We start from the raw sequence: 13,818 nt of genomic DNA, 5'->3' as shown, positions 1-13,818 counted from the left end.
TTTTTTTGAGGAACCATTTTTTGGGCATTTTTCTAAGAGAACATTTTTACCTCTTCCTTAAAAAAATATCAGTTCTCTTTGGATGTGTCTGGATCTATCTACAAACTTCTTCCTAAAAAATCAAATGCTAATATCTGCACAAACTTTGAACATTTGTGTTCAAAAATATTTGTTAAAGAACTCTGAATTTTTAAGCTACACTCCTAAGTGATGCTTAGCTGCACCATAAAGCATAGATTACATAGTAAGATGAAAAGATATTTTAAAGCTTACAGCAAAATATTAATTCGCAAAATATATAACATTTTTATTTTTTTTTAGTTCTAGCAAGGAATCAGTTGTTTAAGAAAACAACTCACAATATTTCCACAAGAAATTACACAAGTTTTCCCAAAATTTCAAAGAGTGATGAACTTTTCTAAGCTTGCTTACCTAAGTTAGATAAACTAAAGCAAAATCATACTAAATACTAGATCTTAGTTGTTTCTGCTATCAGTGCTGAGCCTTTCTTTTGACTGTCAGAAATGAAAATAAAATAGAGAAAAATTTCACTTGGAAGTACGTACACAGAGCATTTTAATAGCAGGAAAAGATGTACATATAGCTGTACAAAGACATATATACACACCAATTAACATAGAATGTTTATCTTTAAATCCTGATTCCACATCAAGAGTATGCTCTTGATGCACATTTTTACTAAGTGTGAGTACTGAGGTATTTTTATGTCTAGGAGGAATATAATAAAGAAATCCAAACTTCTAACTTGGATGATTTTCCTCTCTCTTTGCCTCAAAGCAAAGAAAGTATTTCTGATTTTACTCATTAAAGTATTTGCATGTATATGTGTGCAATATGAAATTTCAAACACATTAGAATTACAAAATACTAGCACAAATTTACAATTAAATTTTACTTAATTGCATCAATAACAATTAAGGTACCTCAGTATTGCTTTAGTGCTCCTTACTACTTACCATATTATGATGCTGTCATATGTAAACCCTAACTTTTCTTCAGCATGGCCAGTATTACAAAGAAGCTGAAAATAAAAAGAAAATATCTATTATTTATAACTCTTTTAAAATTACTACCTAAAAATGCAGATTTCTGGCAAGAAACTTAAGGAAATTCATTCACAGTGAGTGAAAGCATACTAACTTCAGACTGTACCACAGCCAGCAGGCCAAGGGAGATTAACTCCCTCTGCTCCACTCTCATGAGACTTCACCCGGCATACTGTGTCCATTTCTGGAGCCTCCATTACAAAAGGGACATGGAGCTGCTTAAGGGAGTCCAGAGGAGGGTCACAAAGATGAACCAAGGGCTGGAGAAGGGATCTGATTCAGACAGGCTGAAAGACTTGGGGCTGTTTAGCCTAGAGAAGAGAAGGCTCTGGGAAGATTTTGAAGCAGCCTTCCAGTATCTGAAGGGGCTACAAGAAAGCTGGGGAGGGACTTTTTACAATAGCATTGAGTGGTAGGACAAGGGGTAATGGTTCCAAACTGGAAGAGAGGAGATTTAGGTTAGACGTTAGGAAGAAATTCTTCACTATGGGGTAGTGAGACACTGGAACAGGTTGCCCAGAGAAGTTCTGGGTGCCCCTCCCTAGATGTGTTGAGGGCCAGGTTGGATGGGGCTCTGAGCAGCCTTGTTTAGTAGGAGGTGTCCCTGTACAAGGCAGGCGGGTTAGAACTAGATGATCTTTATGATCCCTTCCAACCCAAACCATTCTGTGACTTTATGATTCATTTACTATTCCCAGCTAGAACTGTAAAATACTTTATTATTACATCCAAATCCCAAAGGACTTTTCCAAAAAACTCAAGTGACTAATAGTGATTGCAATAGCTCTGCACTGTGTCCTCTTTTTCTTGAAACAGGCATGTGTTCAGTCCAGGATGGTATTAACAGTTTCTCCTCAGTGAAGGATTCAGGAAGTGATTCTGTTAACTAGTGAATACCTCTGCTTTGAAAATATTAAAATTTATCAAACTTCATACCACATTATTTATAGGTATTTGATGTTAGCAATAAGAAATTAATAATAAAGGAAACAAACAGTTAAATTAAGGCTACTGACACGTTATATATTTCAACTTACATGTTCTCAATTCCACTGTCTACCTCCACTTGAAATAACATACTGTGTCCATTTCTGGAGCCTCCATTACAAAAGGGACATGGAGCTGCTTAAGGGAGTCCAGAGGAGGGTCACAAAGATGAACCAAGGGCTGGAGAAGGGATCTGATTCAGACAGGCTGAAAGACTTGGGGCTGTTTAGCCTAGAGAAGAGAAGGCTCTGGGAAGATTTTGAAGCAGCCTTCCAGTATCTGAAGGGGCTACAAGAAAGCTGGGGAGGGACTTTTTACAATAGCATTGAGTGGTAGGACAAGGGGTAATGGTTCCAAACTGGAAGAGAGGAGATTTAGGTTAGACGTTAGGAAGAAATTCTTCACTATGGGGTAGTGAGACACTGGAACAGGTTGCCCAGAGAAGTTCTGGGTGCCCCTCCCTAGATGTGTTGAGGGCCAGGTTGGATGGGGCTCTGAGCAGCCTTGTTTAGTAGGAGGTGTCCCTGTACAAGGCAGGCGGGTTAGAACTAGATGATCTTTATGATCCCTTCCAACCCAAACCATTCTGTGACTTTATGATTCATTTACTATTCCCAGCTAGAACTGTAAAATACTTTATTATTACATCCAAATCCCAAAGGACTTTTCCAAAAAACTCAAGTGACTAATAGTGATTGCAATAGCTCTGCACTGTGTCCTCTTTTTCTTGAAACAGGCATGTGTTCAGTCCAGGATGGTATTAACAGTTTCTCCTCAGTGAAGGATTCAGGAAGTGATTCTGTTAACTAGTGAATACCTCTGCTTTGAAAATATTAAAATTTATCAAACTTCATACCACATTATTTATAGGTATTTGATGTTAGCAATAAGAAATTAATAATAAAGGAAACAAACAGTTAAATTAAGGCTACTGACACGTTATATATTTCAACTTACATGTTCTCAATTCCACTGTCTACCTCCACTTGAAATAACAGCATATTGCACGTAAACCTATTTTATTAGCATGACAGTTTAAATTCAAATAATACTTGTTTATATGTACATATTCTTCCGAGGATCACATTACATTTTAAGAAATTGTACATATTGTGGAAAAAATGCATAGTAATAATGCTGAAATCCAAAGTTGTTAATGAGACAGATTAATAAATTGGCCCAGAGCAGCTCCACATTTAATAATCTATCTCAAATTAAGTATTGTGGATTTTGCATTTTTCTTCAGTGGTCATAAACGAAGATTACTATAAAGCATAAGGAAAGTGCTTATATAACCTCTTTCCCCCCATCTTTCAAATTTAAGTGATGATAAGACTAGACAATCAGTGCATTAACTGGTTATGAAGGTATGTCACTTCCCAGCATCAATCGGTTTTTATGTCATGTTGTTGGAGTGTCTAAGGCCACCACTGCTGCTTTAGCATTTCTATTGACATCTTGTGAACTGTAAAAATTGGCTGACAGAGTGTAAGCAAAATAGTGTGAGAAGAGAGTGAGTAAAAACAGTCCATTGTTCAGCTTCAGACAAATACATTAATAGTTGTTCAGGCTCATCATTCATACATCAAAATGTCTCCCCATCATTTCACCCTAGACACAAACAAGAAAACCTAATTTAATACATCAGACTATCCTCAACAGTTATTTTTCCCACTTTAGAAAAAACTGAGAATTATAATTCTGATGTAGGAAAAAACTCTTCTGAGAAAGCTGTTATTTTGTGCATGTCTGACAGAAGTTGCCTGTCATCTCAATTACCATTGGTTTGCACCTTGGGTGGTCCCACGACGAAACTAAAGCAGATTTTTGTTACAGGAACTCACATACCTTGCTGCAATTTCCAAAGAACATTGAGTTCACCTGACCAGGTCTAGTCTAGTTGTCAGTAACCACTCAACACATACAATGTAATCTATTAGAATTTAAAATGTTCCAGTGATTTGAAATGACTACCCAAACTCAAGGTCAAAGTCAATTACATAAAAGGAACAGTGTATCCTATCCTTCAGCATACCACACACTTCCAGGTGCATAAAAACTGAACTGAGTCCAGCAGAGAAACATGAGATGTCCAGAAAACATTCAGAATGTTAAATGAAAAAAAAAAAAAAAAATTCTAAAGAAAAGGAAGATTAAGAAGTTGAAGCAAACTAAAAACTGAATTAATTATTGTGACATAACAACAACAAAAAAAAGGAAAATTACCCTTGGAAATACTAATAGGACTTACTATGTTTGAGATTAAGAGATATTTTTTCCAACTTCACAGGCTGCTTTCAAAACTACATAAAGAACAATCTTGGATGTCACACTTTAAGAGCAGACAAAGTGCAAAAAGTATAAGAGAAAAATGTACAAGGCAGCTGCAAAATAAACCCATGAATGCTGCTATAAAGAAGATACTGACCAGCTGGCCTCAATGCTTTGGGTATTTGCTTGGTTTTAAATGTCCGGTTTTAAAAATAAAGGGAAAGTTTTGCAACTTTCTTCTAAATTCACCTTCAAACAACATCAAGCAGGTCAATGATTCTAGTCCAAGTGCATTTATTTTTGTACATGGCCAAACTCCTATAAAGCCAAGTAACTGTCATATGTTTGACTGTATCACTGAACAATTCATATGCAAGCAAATTCTAGTACAAGTATTAGGAAAGCAGTACCAGAACACAAAAATGTGCTTCTGGCTACATATCATCATATTTCACTAAAATAGTAATGGATTATCATATCAGATAAATGGCTGGAATTACATATATGAAAAATATGAGGTGTACTTGATCATGTGCATATCTTGATTAGTGTACTTGCATATCATGATCATGAGATGGTGGAGCGCAGGATCCTGTGTGGGAGGAACAGAATACCCAGCAGGACCAGAACCCTGGACTTCCACAGAGCCAACTTTGGCCCCTTCAAGCAATTATTAAGAGAAGTCCCATGGGACAGAGTACTAGATTATAAAGGGGCTCAAGATAGTTGGTCAACATTCAAGGACCACCTCTTGCAAGCTCAGGATCACAGCATCCCAATGGGCAGGAAATCAAGTAAGGGAGCCAGGAGACCTGCATGGTTAAACAAGGAACTGCTGGGAAACCTCAAGTGGAAAAAGAGAATCTATGGATCAGGGAAGGAGGGGCTGGCCACTTGGGAGGAATATAGGACTGTTGTCAGAGAATGTAGGGAGGCAATAAGGAAAGCTAAGGCTTCCTTGGAAGTAAACCTTGCTAGAAAGGGCTTCTTCAAATACACTGCAGACAAAACTAACACTAGAGGCAATATAGGCCCACTGCTAAATGAGGTGGGTGCCCTGGTTACAGAAGATATAAAGAAGGCAGAGGTACTGAATGCCTTCTTTGCCTCTGTCTTTACTGCTGCAGACTCTCCCCAGGGGCCCCAGATCCCTAAAGCCCCAGGAAAACTCAGGATGAATGAGGAGTTTGCTTTGGTAGATGAGGATTGGTTTAGGGGTCAGTTAAGCAATCTGGATATCCATCAATCAATGGATCTGGATGGAATACACCTGTGGGTACTGAGGGAGCTGGCAGAGGTCATTGCTAGGCCACTCTTCATCATCTTTGGTAAGTCATGGGCAACAGGAGAGGTGCCTGAGGACTGGAGGATAGCAAATGTCACTCCAGTCTACAAGAAGCTCCATCCCTGGAAAGATGATTGAACAATTTGTTCTTGGCACTATCTCTAAGCATATCAAGGATGAGGGGGTCAGTAAGATCAGTCAAGATGGTTTTACCAAGGGGCAGTCATATTTGACCAACCTTATAGCCTTCTTTGAGGAAGTAACTAGGTGGGTAGATGATGGTAGGGTGGTAGATGTGGTTTCTCTTGATTTCAGTAAAGCATTTGACACTGTCTCCCACAGCATCCTCATAGATAAGCTGAGGAAGTGTGGTCTTGATGATCAGGTAGTGAGGTGGATCATGAACTGGTTGAAAGGAAAAAGTTAGAGAGTTGTGGTCAATAGGACAGAATCTAGTTGGAGGTCTGTGACTAGTGGAGTCCCTCAGAGGTCAATACTGGGACACTACTATTCAATATTTTCATCAACAACCTGGATGAGGGAACAGAGTGTGCCCTCAGCAAGTTTGCTGATGACACTAAACTGGGAGGAGTGGCTGACACACCACAAGGCTGTGCTGCCATTCAGTGAGACCTGGACAGGCTGGAGAGTTGGGCAGGGAGAAACCTGATGAAATTCCACAAGAGCAAGTGTAGAGTCTTGCATGTGGGGAAGAACAACCCCATGGACCAGTACAGGTTGGGGGCTGAGCTGCTGGAGAGCAGTGTAGGAGAAAGGGACCTGGGGGTCCTGGTGCACAGGAGGATGACCATGAGCCAGCAATGTGCCCTTGGGGCCAAGAAGGCCAATGGCATCCTGGGGTGCATTAGAAAGGGTGTGGCTAGTAGGCTGAGAGAGAGGTTCTCCTTCCCCTCTGTTCTGCCTTGGTGAGGCCACATCTGGAATATTGTGTCCAGTTCTGGGCCCTTCAGTTCAAGGACAGAGAACTGCTTGAAAGAGTCCAGGGCAGAGCCACAAAGATGATGAAGGGAGTGGAACATCTCCCTTATGAGGAAAGGCTGAGGGAGCTGGGTCTCTTTAGCTTGGAGAAGAGGAGACTGAGGGGCTCCTCAGTGTTTACAAATATGTTAAGGGTGGGTGTCAGGAGGATGGAGCCAGGCTTTTTTTCAGTGATGTCTACTGACAGGACAAGGGGCAATAGGTGCAAACTGGAATACAGGAGGTTCCATGTAAACATCAAAACAAAACTTTCCTGTGAGAATGACAAGAGCACTGGAACAGGCTCCCGAGAGAGGTTGTGGAGTCTCCTTCTCTGGAGATATTCAAAACCCGCCTGAACACATTCCTGTGTGATGTGCTATAGGTGATACTGCTCTGGTTGGGGGGTTGGACTAGGTGATCTTTCGAGGTCCCTTCCAACCCCTAAGATTCTGTGATCTTATTAAATGCATATACTTTTATCTACACATTACAAAATTTGTGTGTGTGTATGTATACACATACAAATATACAGAGTATGCTTTCCTAATTAAAACTGAGAGAAAGCCAACTCCAAAGTTTTTCATAATTTTGCCAAGTTGTGCCAGGTGAGGTTTAGATAGAAAGTTAGGGAAGATTTCTCCACTGAATGGGTTATCAACCACTGGAACAGGCTGCCCAGGGAAATGGCTGAATCAGCATCCCTGGAGATATTTAAAGGAGGTGCAGATTTGGCACTTTGGCACATGATTTAGTGGTTGACTTAGCACAGCTAGGTTAGTAGTCAATGGAGTTAGCAGTCAATTGGAGTCAATGACTTCAGGGTCTTTTCCAACCTGGATGATTCTATATAATAGTAAATGAATGGAAAGAGGACAGAATAATTGAGGGTATGATTTAATATTAGGACAAAATGGTACTTAATCTAGGCCAGACAGTGACTAACTTACAGTGAAGGTTTTTTTCATGTTTACTGTCAGCTATGAGTTTTTCGTGCTACTTGGATGAGTCATAGCAATATGAGTAACACATCAACATGTCTTGGAAACAGTAGCTCCAAACAACAAAACCACAGGAGGTCAATAGCATACAAGTTCAGTGAACACTGAGACCATTCAATTTTATATTTAACAGAATAGCCACAGCAATCACTAGGTAAAAATATTATACTATCCTATGCTTCAAAAATATAATTATTACACTGCGTTTGGGAAATACGGTTTGAACCATGACCAGTAATATTCATGAGGAGACTATTTAGTATATGGTAGTCTTAACAGAAGACTCTACTGAAACTGGGGACTCTGCATTTAGATCCATTAGCTCTTCGGGTTTGCTCCACAGCTGAATGCCCATAAGCAGATGTCCTGTTCCTATCTGCCACATACTTCATTAATCATGAGATTTCAAGTATTGCCCACAGTGGTTTAGCTACTTGGATGAATGTTACAGTCAGTCAACACCGCATTCAGACTCTAAAATAATCTAGGTTTTGCAGAGGAAAGCAGAGACTCTACAGTGACTGAGCATGAACAAGACACACGAAATATGTGAAAGCCCCTGTAGCCCCAAACTCAATCCATATCCTAGTGAAATTTAACAGGATGGTCAAAAGCTAGCAGATGCGTAGAGCAGAACAGTGGAGCTTCAATAAATAATGACAAAATTGGTTTTGAGAAGATCAGGCTTGATGGGGCTCTGAGCAATCCAGTCTACTTGGATATGTTCCTGCTTATGGTAGAGGGGTTGGACTACATCACCTTTATAGGTCCCTTCCAATCTAATACATTGTATAATTCTATGAGTCTAAGATTGAAAAAATAATTTTCCATATCAATGATGTTATTTGATTGCCAAATTTAAGCTGAGATGAACTGGGTTTAATTTTGTCCTTAAAGAAGCACCTTTGTTTTTGAATGAAAAATATAAATCCCTATCACAACACTTGTAGATCTTTTTTCTGTTAATTATTTAAATATGCTGTTAGGATACAACAGTTATGAAGGATCTCTCAGAAGCTAACAGTGGGAAAAAAACTTCTCTTAACAAAGAGTGCTAAATGAATACTTCAAATCCAAAAGATATTTTCCACTAGGTAAATGCAATTGTACAGTTCCTTCTGGTTTTCAGTAATTTATCACTTACTACTTCTCATGGGGGTGGGGAAAACCCTAAAAAAGTAACCACTATGTTGTGGTATTAATCAGCAGAAGCTGGGAAACTTCAAGGTGATTGCCTTATGTAGCTGGCCATATAGATGAAAGATGGGTAATCCTGCTCAGTTTACTGAAGCCAAAGGCACACAACTTGAGCTTGCAACCTACTGTGATGACTGAAAGTGTCACTGATCATTTACTAAAGGTCACATTCTCAGTTTTCAGGTCAAAACTCAGGTTAGTTTAAATAGTGATACAGGTAGTTTGAAAGGAACAAGATTATTTTTGTCTAACATAGTTTAGGAAGTACTTCATAAACCTATTTGCCCACAAAACTTCAGCTTCATTTATTAAGTGATAAGCAGCAAATGAGGAGAAAAAATTCTTAGCCTGCCGCTGCTGCAATTCAGAAAAAACCTGTGCCTTTCCATAGGCCTGAGCACCACCAGATTGGGAATGTTAAACTCTTGGAGCAGAAAACTTAAGGTACCTGTTAACAGTGCCTGTTGGGCAAGAACAGTTCATGTTCTGCTGCCAAAGAGCTAAGAACAGGAACATCAAGGTTTTTACTAGTAAGGATTACTAGCGGTTTTTTTTGGATCAATCAGTAATGAAAAAACTAGGGGGGTTGAATTTGATTCATGAAATTGCAGCTTTTGTAAAACACGTATACAGCATACTTTGCACGGTAAGTAGCAGTGTTACAGGGACTTGAATGTCACTAGTTAACACACCTCTTGAAAAGAAAGACCAATCAATAGGGAGTTACATTTCTTAGGAAAGCAAGCTTCATATAAAGTATCTGCCTTATATTACCATTCTTGCAGATACAGTTACAAATCCTGTTGACTTCTGGCCACCATAATTTTAATCTTTATTTAAAAGTATTTAACTTCTGCAAAAACTCCTAAGACTCTAAAAATTACTGGACTAGTACTAAACTAAAGGGTGATTAAATAAAGGGTGTCAGGAGGAAGGGAAGGAAAAAGTCCTGCCTTAAAAATCTAGGCCTCTTACAAGTGAAGAAACCTGAGCCTAACACACCTCAGGTATCTTGGAATCCATACAAAAAGTAATGTCTACCATGATCTCTGTCAGGACAGTCCACATAAACTTACATTACTTATTTCCACATGAACACAAACATTTTATTTCCCTTAACCAAAAAAGTTTAACATGATTTCTTCTAAATGTAGGAGTTGCCTAGCCTTTGAAGGAACACTCTGGGGTAATGGGGAGCAACTGCTTACAATGGTGGTTTTTGGGGGTTTTTTTTCTAAGTATAACAATACTTCCAGCAGGAAAGTTAATTTTTTTTCATTTTCTGTTTTATCAGAAATATTCTATTAAAAAATATCAAAGATCTTTTCACTCCCCATGAGGCAAACATCCTAGATAACTAGCAGCCTTTCAAAAATTGACCATAAATTGCAAGACTTTACAGACAAATCAAGTTCATCTTCAATGTAATTCCAGGACAGGATAAAAACATCCTCATCTCTTAGCATATCTGTCTTTCCCCGCCCCAATTCCTGTCTCACAAAGGGGGAACTGAGACTGTGTCAATTCATGGTAGAAGACCAGAGTACAAAAAGGAAATAAAACCATCTCCCACAAGCTCCAGGCTTTTATTTTTAACCAATGTAATGAAAAACAGAGTTGTTCCAGCCACAAGGCAGACAATACAATTTGCAACTTGCATTCTATTTTCATGATTGCATTTGCAATTCAAACAAAATTAGGAAGAGTTTTCAAAATCAAATCTACAAGCAGATGTGCTTATTTTCATCTCCCTGGAGTAAGTTAAATAGAGTAGGACAATTCCCTTATACTGTGTCACTCTGATTCAGGATCAAAATCAGGTTATGAACTACAGCCTCTGTCTTCAAAAGTCATGTTTAATTTTAGTGAGTTGCTTTTCACAAATTCATATTTTCTAGCTACTTTTATATCCAGTTTATGAAAACCTTCTTTGTGTTTTTGTAAATATTTTCCAATTTTAACACCAGGCAAGAATACAGAGCAAATTCTTAAAATATTTCATTATGGAATTGCTAAATTTTTCAAAATTCTATTTTAAAAATAATTTTGGGTTCATCCTTTAATTACACTATGCCTATTTATCACATCTATAGGTGCTTAGCATCTGATCTGAAGTAGTAAAATCAACACCGTTTTAAGAAATACTTTAAAATATTAACTTTTCATGAGGAATCACGCTTCTGCAACCCTAATCCAACTCTTTCATTTTAGGGCAATTAGAGAATTTGGAAGGCCTCGCAGCTATGTATTGGCCTTTTCCAACAGAATAAGGAGCTTACTTGCAACTCTGTGTGGAATCTCAGTATAAATAGCAGCATCTTGTCCATGGTGGATGTCTGACAAACTGGTAGGCACAATAAGGCAATGATCCAAAGAAAATATTTCAGTGCAAGGTGAGTCTCCCAGTGAATGTAATGCATCTACTTGTGCTCTGAACCAACTCAGGAGAAGGAGAATATACAAACTTGTTATTAATGCATTTGAATATAAATTTATTTGCTACTGTAATTTTGTTCTTATTACTCACCCTCCTTCTAACTGAACCTCACAAGCTACAGCTGAAGTGCTGTTCTGCCACACAAGGAGTGCTTCTAACAGCCAAGAAGCATGACTCCTTTGAAGTGACTATATGACCACTACTACTAGCATGACTATCATGCATGTTTGGCCTTCTCATATCAATTGGTTCTGCAAACCTGCCCTTGAACATTCGTTCTTTCACATAATTGTCTCAAAATTGTCAAAGAGCCTCACTGTTATCTCACTCAAGGATTTGTCATCAACTCACCTACAAGAGCAATAATTTAAATCCTACTTTCCCCACAAAATTCTGTGCTACTACCTTGTTTCTTGGCTACTCCTGATTGTAGGATACATCCTCTGTCACAGAAAACTGGGTTTCATCTTCAGACACGTGGCGCTCAATCAGAAAGGTGTACAACTCGACAGTTCCTTCTGAGCATCAGTCTATCCACTGGGTAACATTCACAGTGAAGCATAAATGTCTCCTAGCTCACTGACTGCAACACGCTTTTCCCTTGCCTCAACAAATGGAATGCCGGTTTCATGTTTTAAAGCACGTATTTGGAAAAAGCACCTCAAAATTCAGCCCCTTCAAATCTGTCACATCTCTTTTCCAATGAAACAGCAATGAAAGTTGATGGTTACAATTCTATTACTGCCCAAACCACTGCATATCGTGCATGCCTATGATACAGTCCTCTCCCTCATCATCCTTTGTCACTTTATATCCAGAGTCTGGCATTTCACATTTTTATTCAATTCTGAGGAACAGAAACCAATTTTTAGGTCTATTTGTGCAAGTCAACCCATGAATTGGGAGATATTTCAGGCTTCTAAGCCCTAAAATACTACAAAAATTCATGCAGTAAGACACGTCAACAAACTTCAGCATAACCCTGTATTCACATATTTACTTGTCTTTAGTTGGTCCTTTCCTTTCCCACAGCATGTAGATTTCAAGTGCTGTTCCATTATACTTAAGCTCTTCCATCAATCTCCCATTGTCTGATAGAGTACATACAAAATGTTTTGCCTCAATGATCACTTGTTCTATGATACGTATTTGAGCTCTTACCTTAGTAAAATTATTCAAGTGACCTAGTTTTCTCATATTTGAAACGCCTTGTAATTTGGCCACATTTTGGAGAATCTCTCTCATATTATCACAGGGTTCTGCAAAAGAAAAAAGGTAATTAGTAGATACAGTTGAAAAAAAAAACAACACAAAAATCTAAACATGCATTCAACATGCAGTTTCCTAAATATAACAGGTATTCTCCTGGTTTTAATTAAGGATGCAGATGATTTTTGTCTCCAGAAGCATTACTTTGGTTTATGCTTAGACCCAAAACCAGGCACATCCGATTGCTCTAGAATGAATGCTAAGACCCATAGTGGAGAGGCTCCTACTTTAAAGCAGATTTTAATCAATATCTTAGATTTACAATTACAAAGAAATGCATTTAGTGTCTGAAACTCCAGTCCTAGGATTTTGAACTGAACAGCTTTATCTCTAATCCCCTTGAAATGCAAAGGCAAGAAGTAAACCTAAGGATGAAAGTAAATGATAGCACGTTACTGCCACACCACATGACTTCTTTTTTCTTTCCAGAAAAACTGTGGGATTCTGCTTTTCATATTGACTTCTGCCCACAATCAGCCTAAACTACTAGAGGGCTAGTAGTGTCACTTCCAGTGACATGGGAAGTGAACTACAAGGTAAACAGGCAGACTAGGAACACCTTCTTCTTTCTTCCTAAGGGTCCATCATCCCCCCAAAAAAAACCCTCAAAACACACAAACCAGGATTCAGACACCAACTGATGACCCTGCATTCTGCTGGGAAACAGGAAAGGATGGAAAAGGAGCACTAAACATGGTGGGGACAGACAATACTGCCCTGCATTAGGGAATAAGGCTGGGAGTTGAGGTACAATGGGACAAGCAACACAGAGCCGGCTGGGCATAGAAAGCTGCTCACAGAACTACTGTATCAGAACCTGGAGTAAGCTCTGTGCGTGGTGGCACTCTGGTAGGTCAGTTGTCAAAGGAAAATGTTTGACTGCAGGATCTTATGTAGTCTTGGATTAAATACTGTGTGATAGGCACTAGAACAACTATAGTTTGAAATAAATTAAATACCAAGGCTGTGCTGGAGAAGTGAACTGTTAGAAAGTTTTACCTAAAAGAAAAAATTGCATTACATAAAATGAAGTCTTTAGAAAAAACCTGAAGAGAACAGACATCTGCAAAGCAGCAAAGACAAGGAGTTTGTGTGTGGTGTCCCACACTAACATCAGCATAAGTACCTTGCTTCGTACTGCACTACGAACAGCTGAATTTGTGGTGTATATACATATAGGCTTTTCCTTCGCTTTTCATCCTGAAAGGGCACTTCTGAATTTTTCATTATGCAAAGGAAATCAGAAGTGTCAGATGTAAATAAAGTACCTTCTTCACCACCTCACTTCAAACCGAGTTTTTTATCAACTTCTGTAGTTAAAAACTA

At 38.7% G+C, this 13,818-nt stretch overlaps 1 protein-coding gene across 1 annotated transcript in view; it reads right to left on the bottom strand.

Moving 5' to 3' along the window:
* RICTOR (RPTOR independent companion of MTOR, complex 2) overlaps window positions 1-12,477 on the bottom strand; it is a 76,173-nt gene extending 63,696 nt beyond the window's left edge. Inside the window, exons 1-2 of the mRNA XM_010008715.1 lie at window positions 12,385-12,477; window positions 978-1,042 (exon numbers count right to left, since the gene is read on the bottom strand). Of these exons, the coding sequence (XP_010007017.1) occupies window positions 978-1,042; window positions 12,385-12,468 (149 nt within the window). The 5' untranslated portion in view covers window positions 12,469-12,477. The remainder of the gene's footprint in view (window positions 1-977; window positions 1,043-12,384) is intronic.
* Window positions 12,478-13,818: the final 1,341 nt, after the last annotated feature.

The sequence above is a fragment of the Chaetura pelagica genome, unplaced genomic scaffold, assembly GCF_000747805.2.
Source record: "Chaetura pelagica isolate M959 unplaced genomic scaffold, ChaPel_1.0 scaffold31, whole genome shotgun sequence".
Lineage (NCBI taxonomy): Eukaryota > Metazoa > Chordata > Aves > Apodiformes > Apodidae > Chaetura > Chaetura pelagica.
This window is presented reverse-complemented; position numbering and strand designations above follow the sequence as displayed.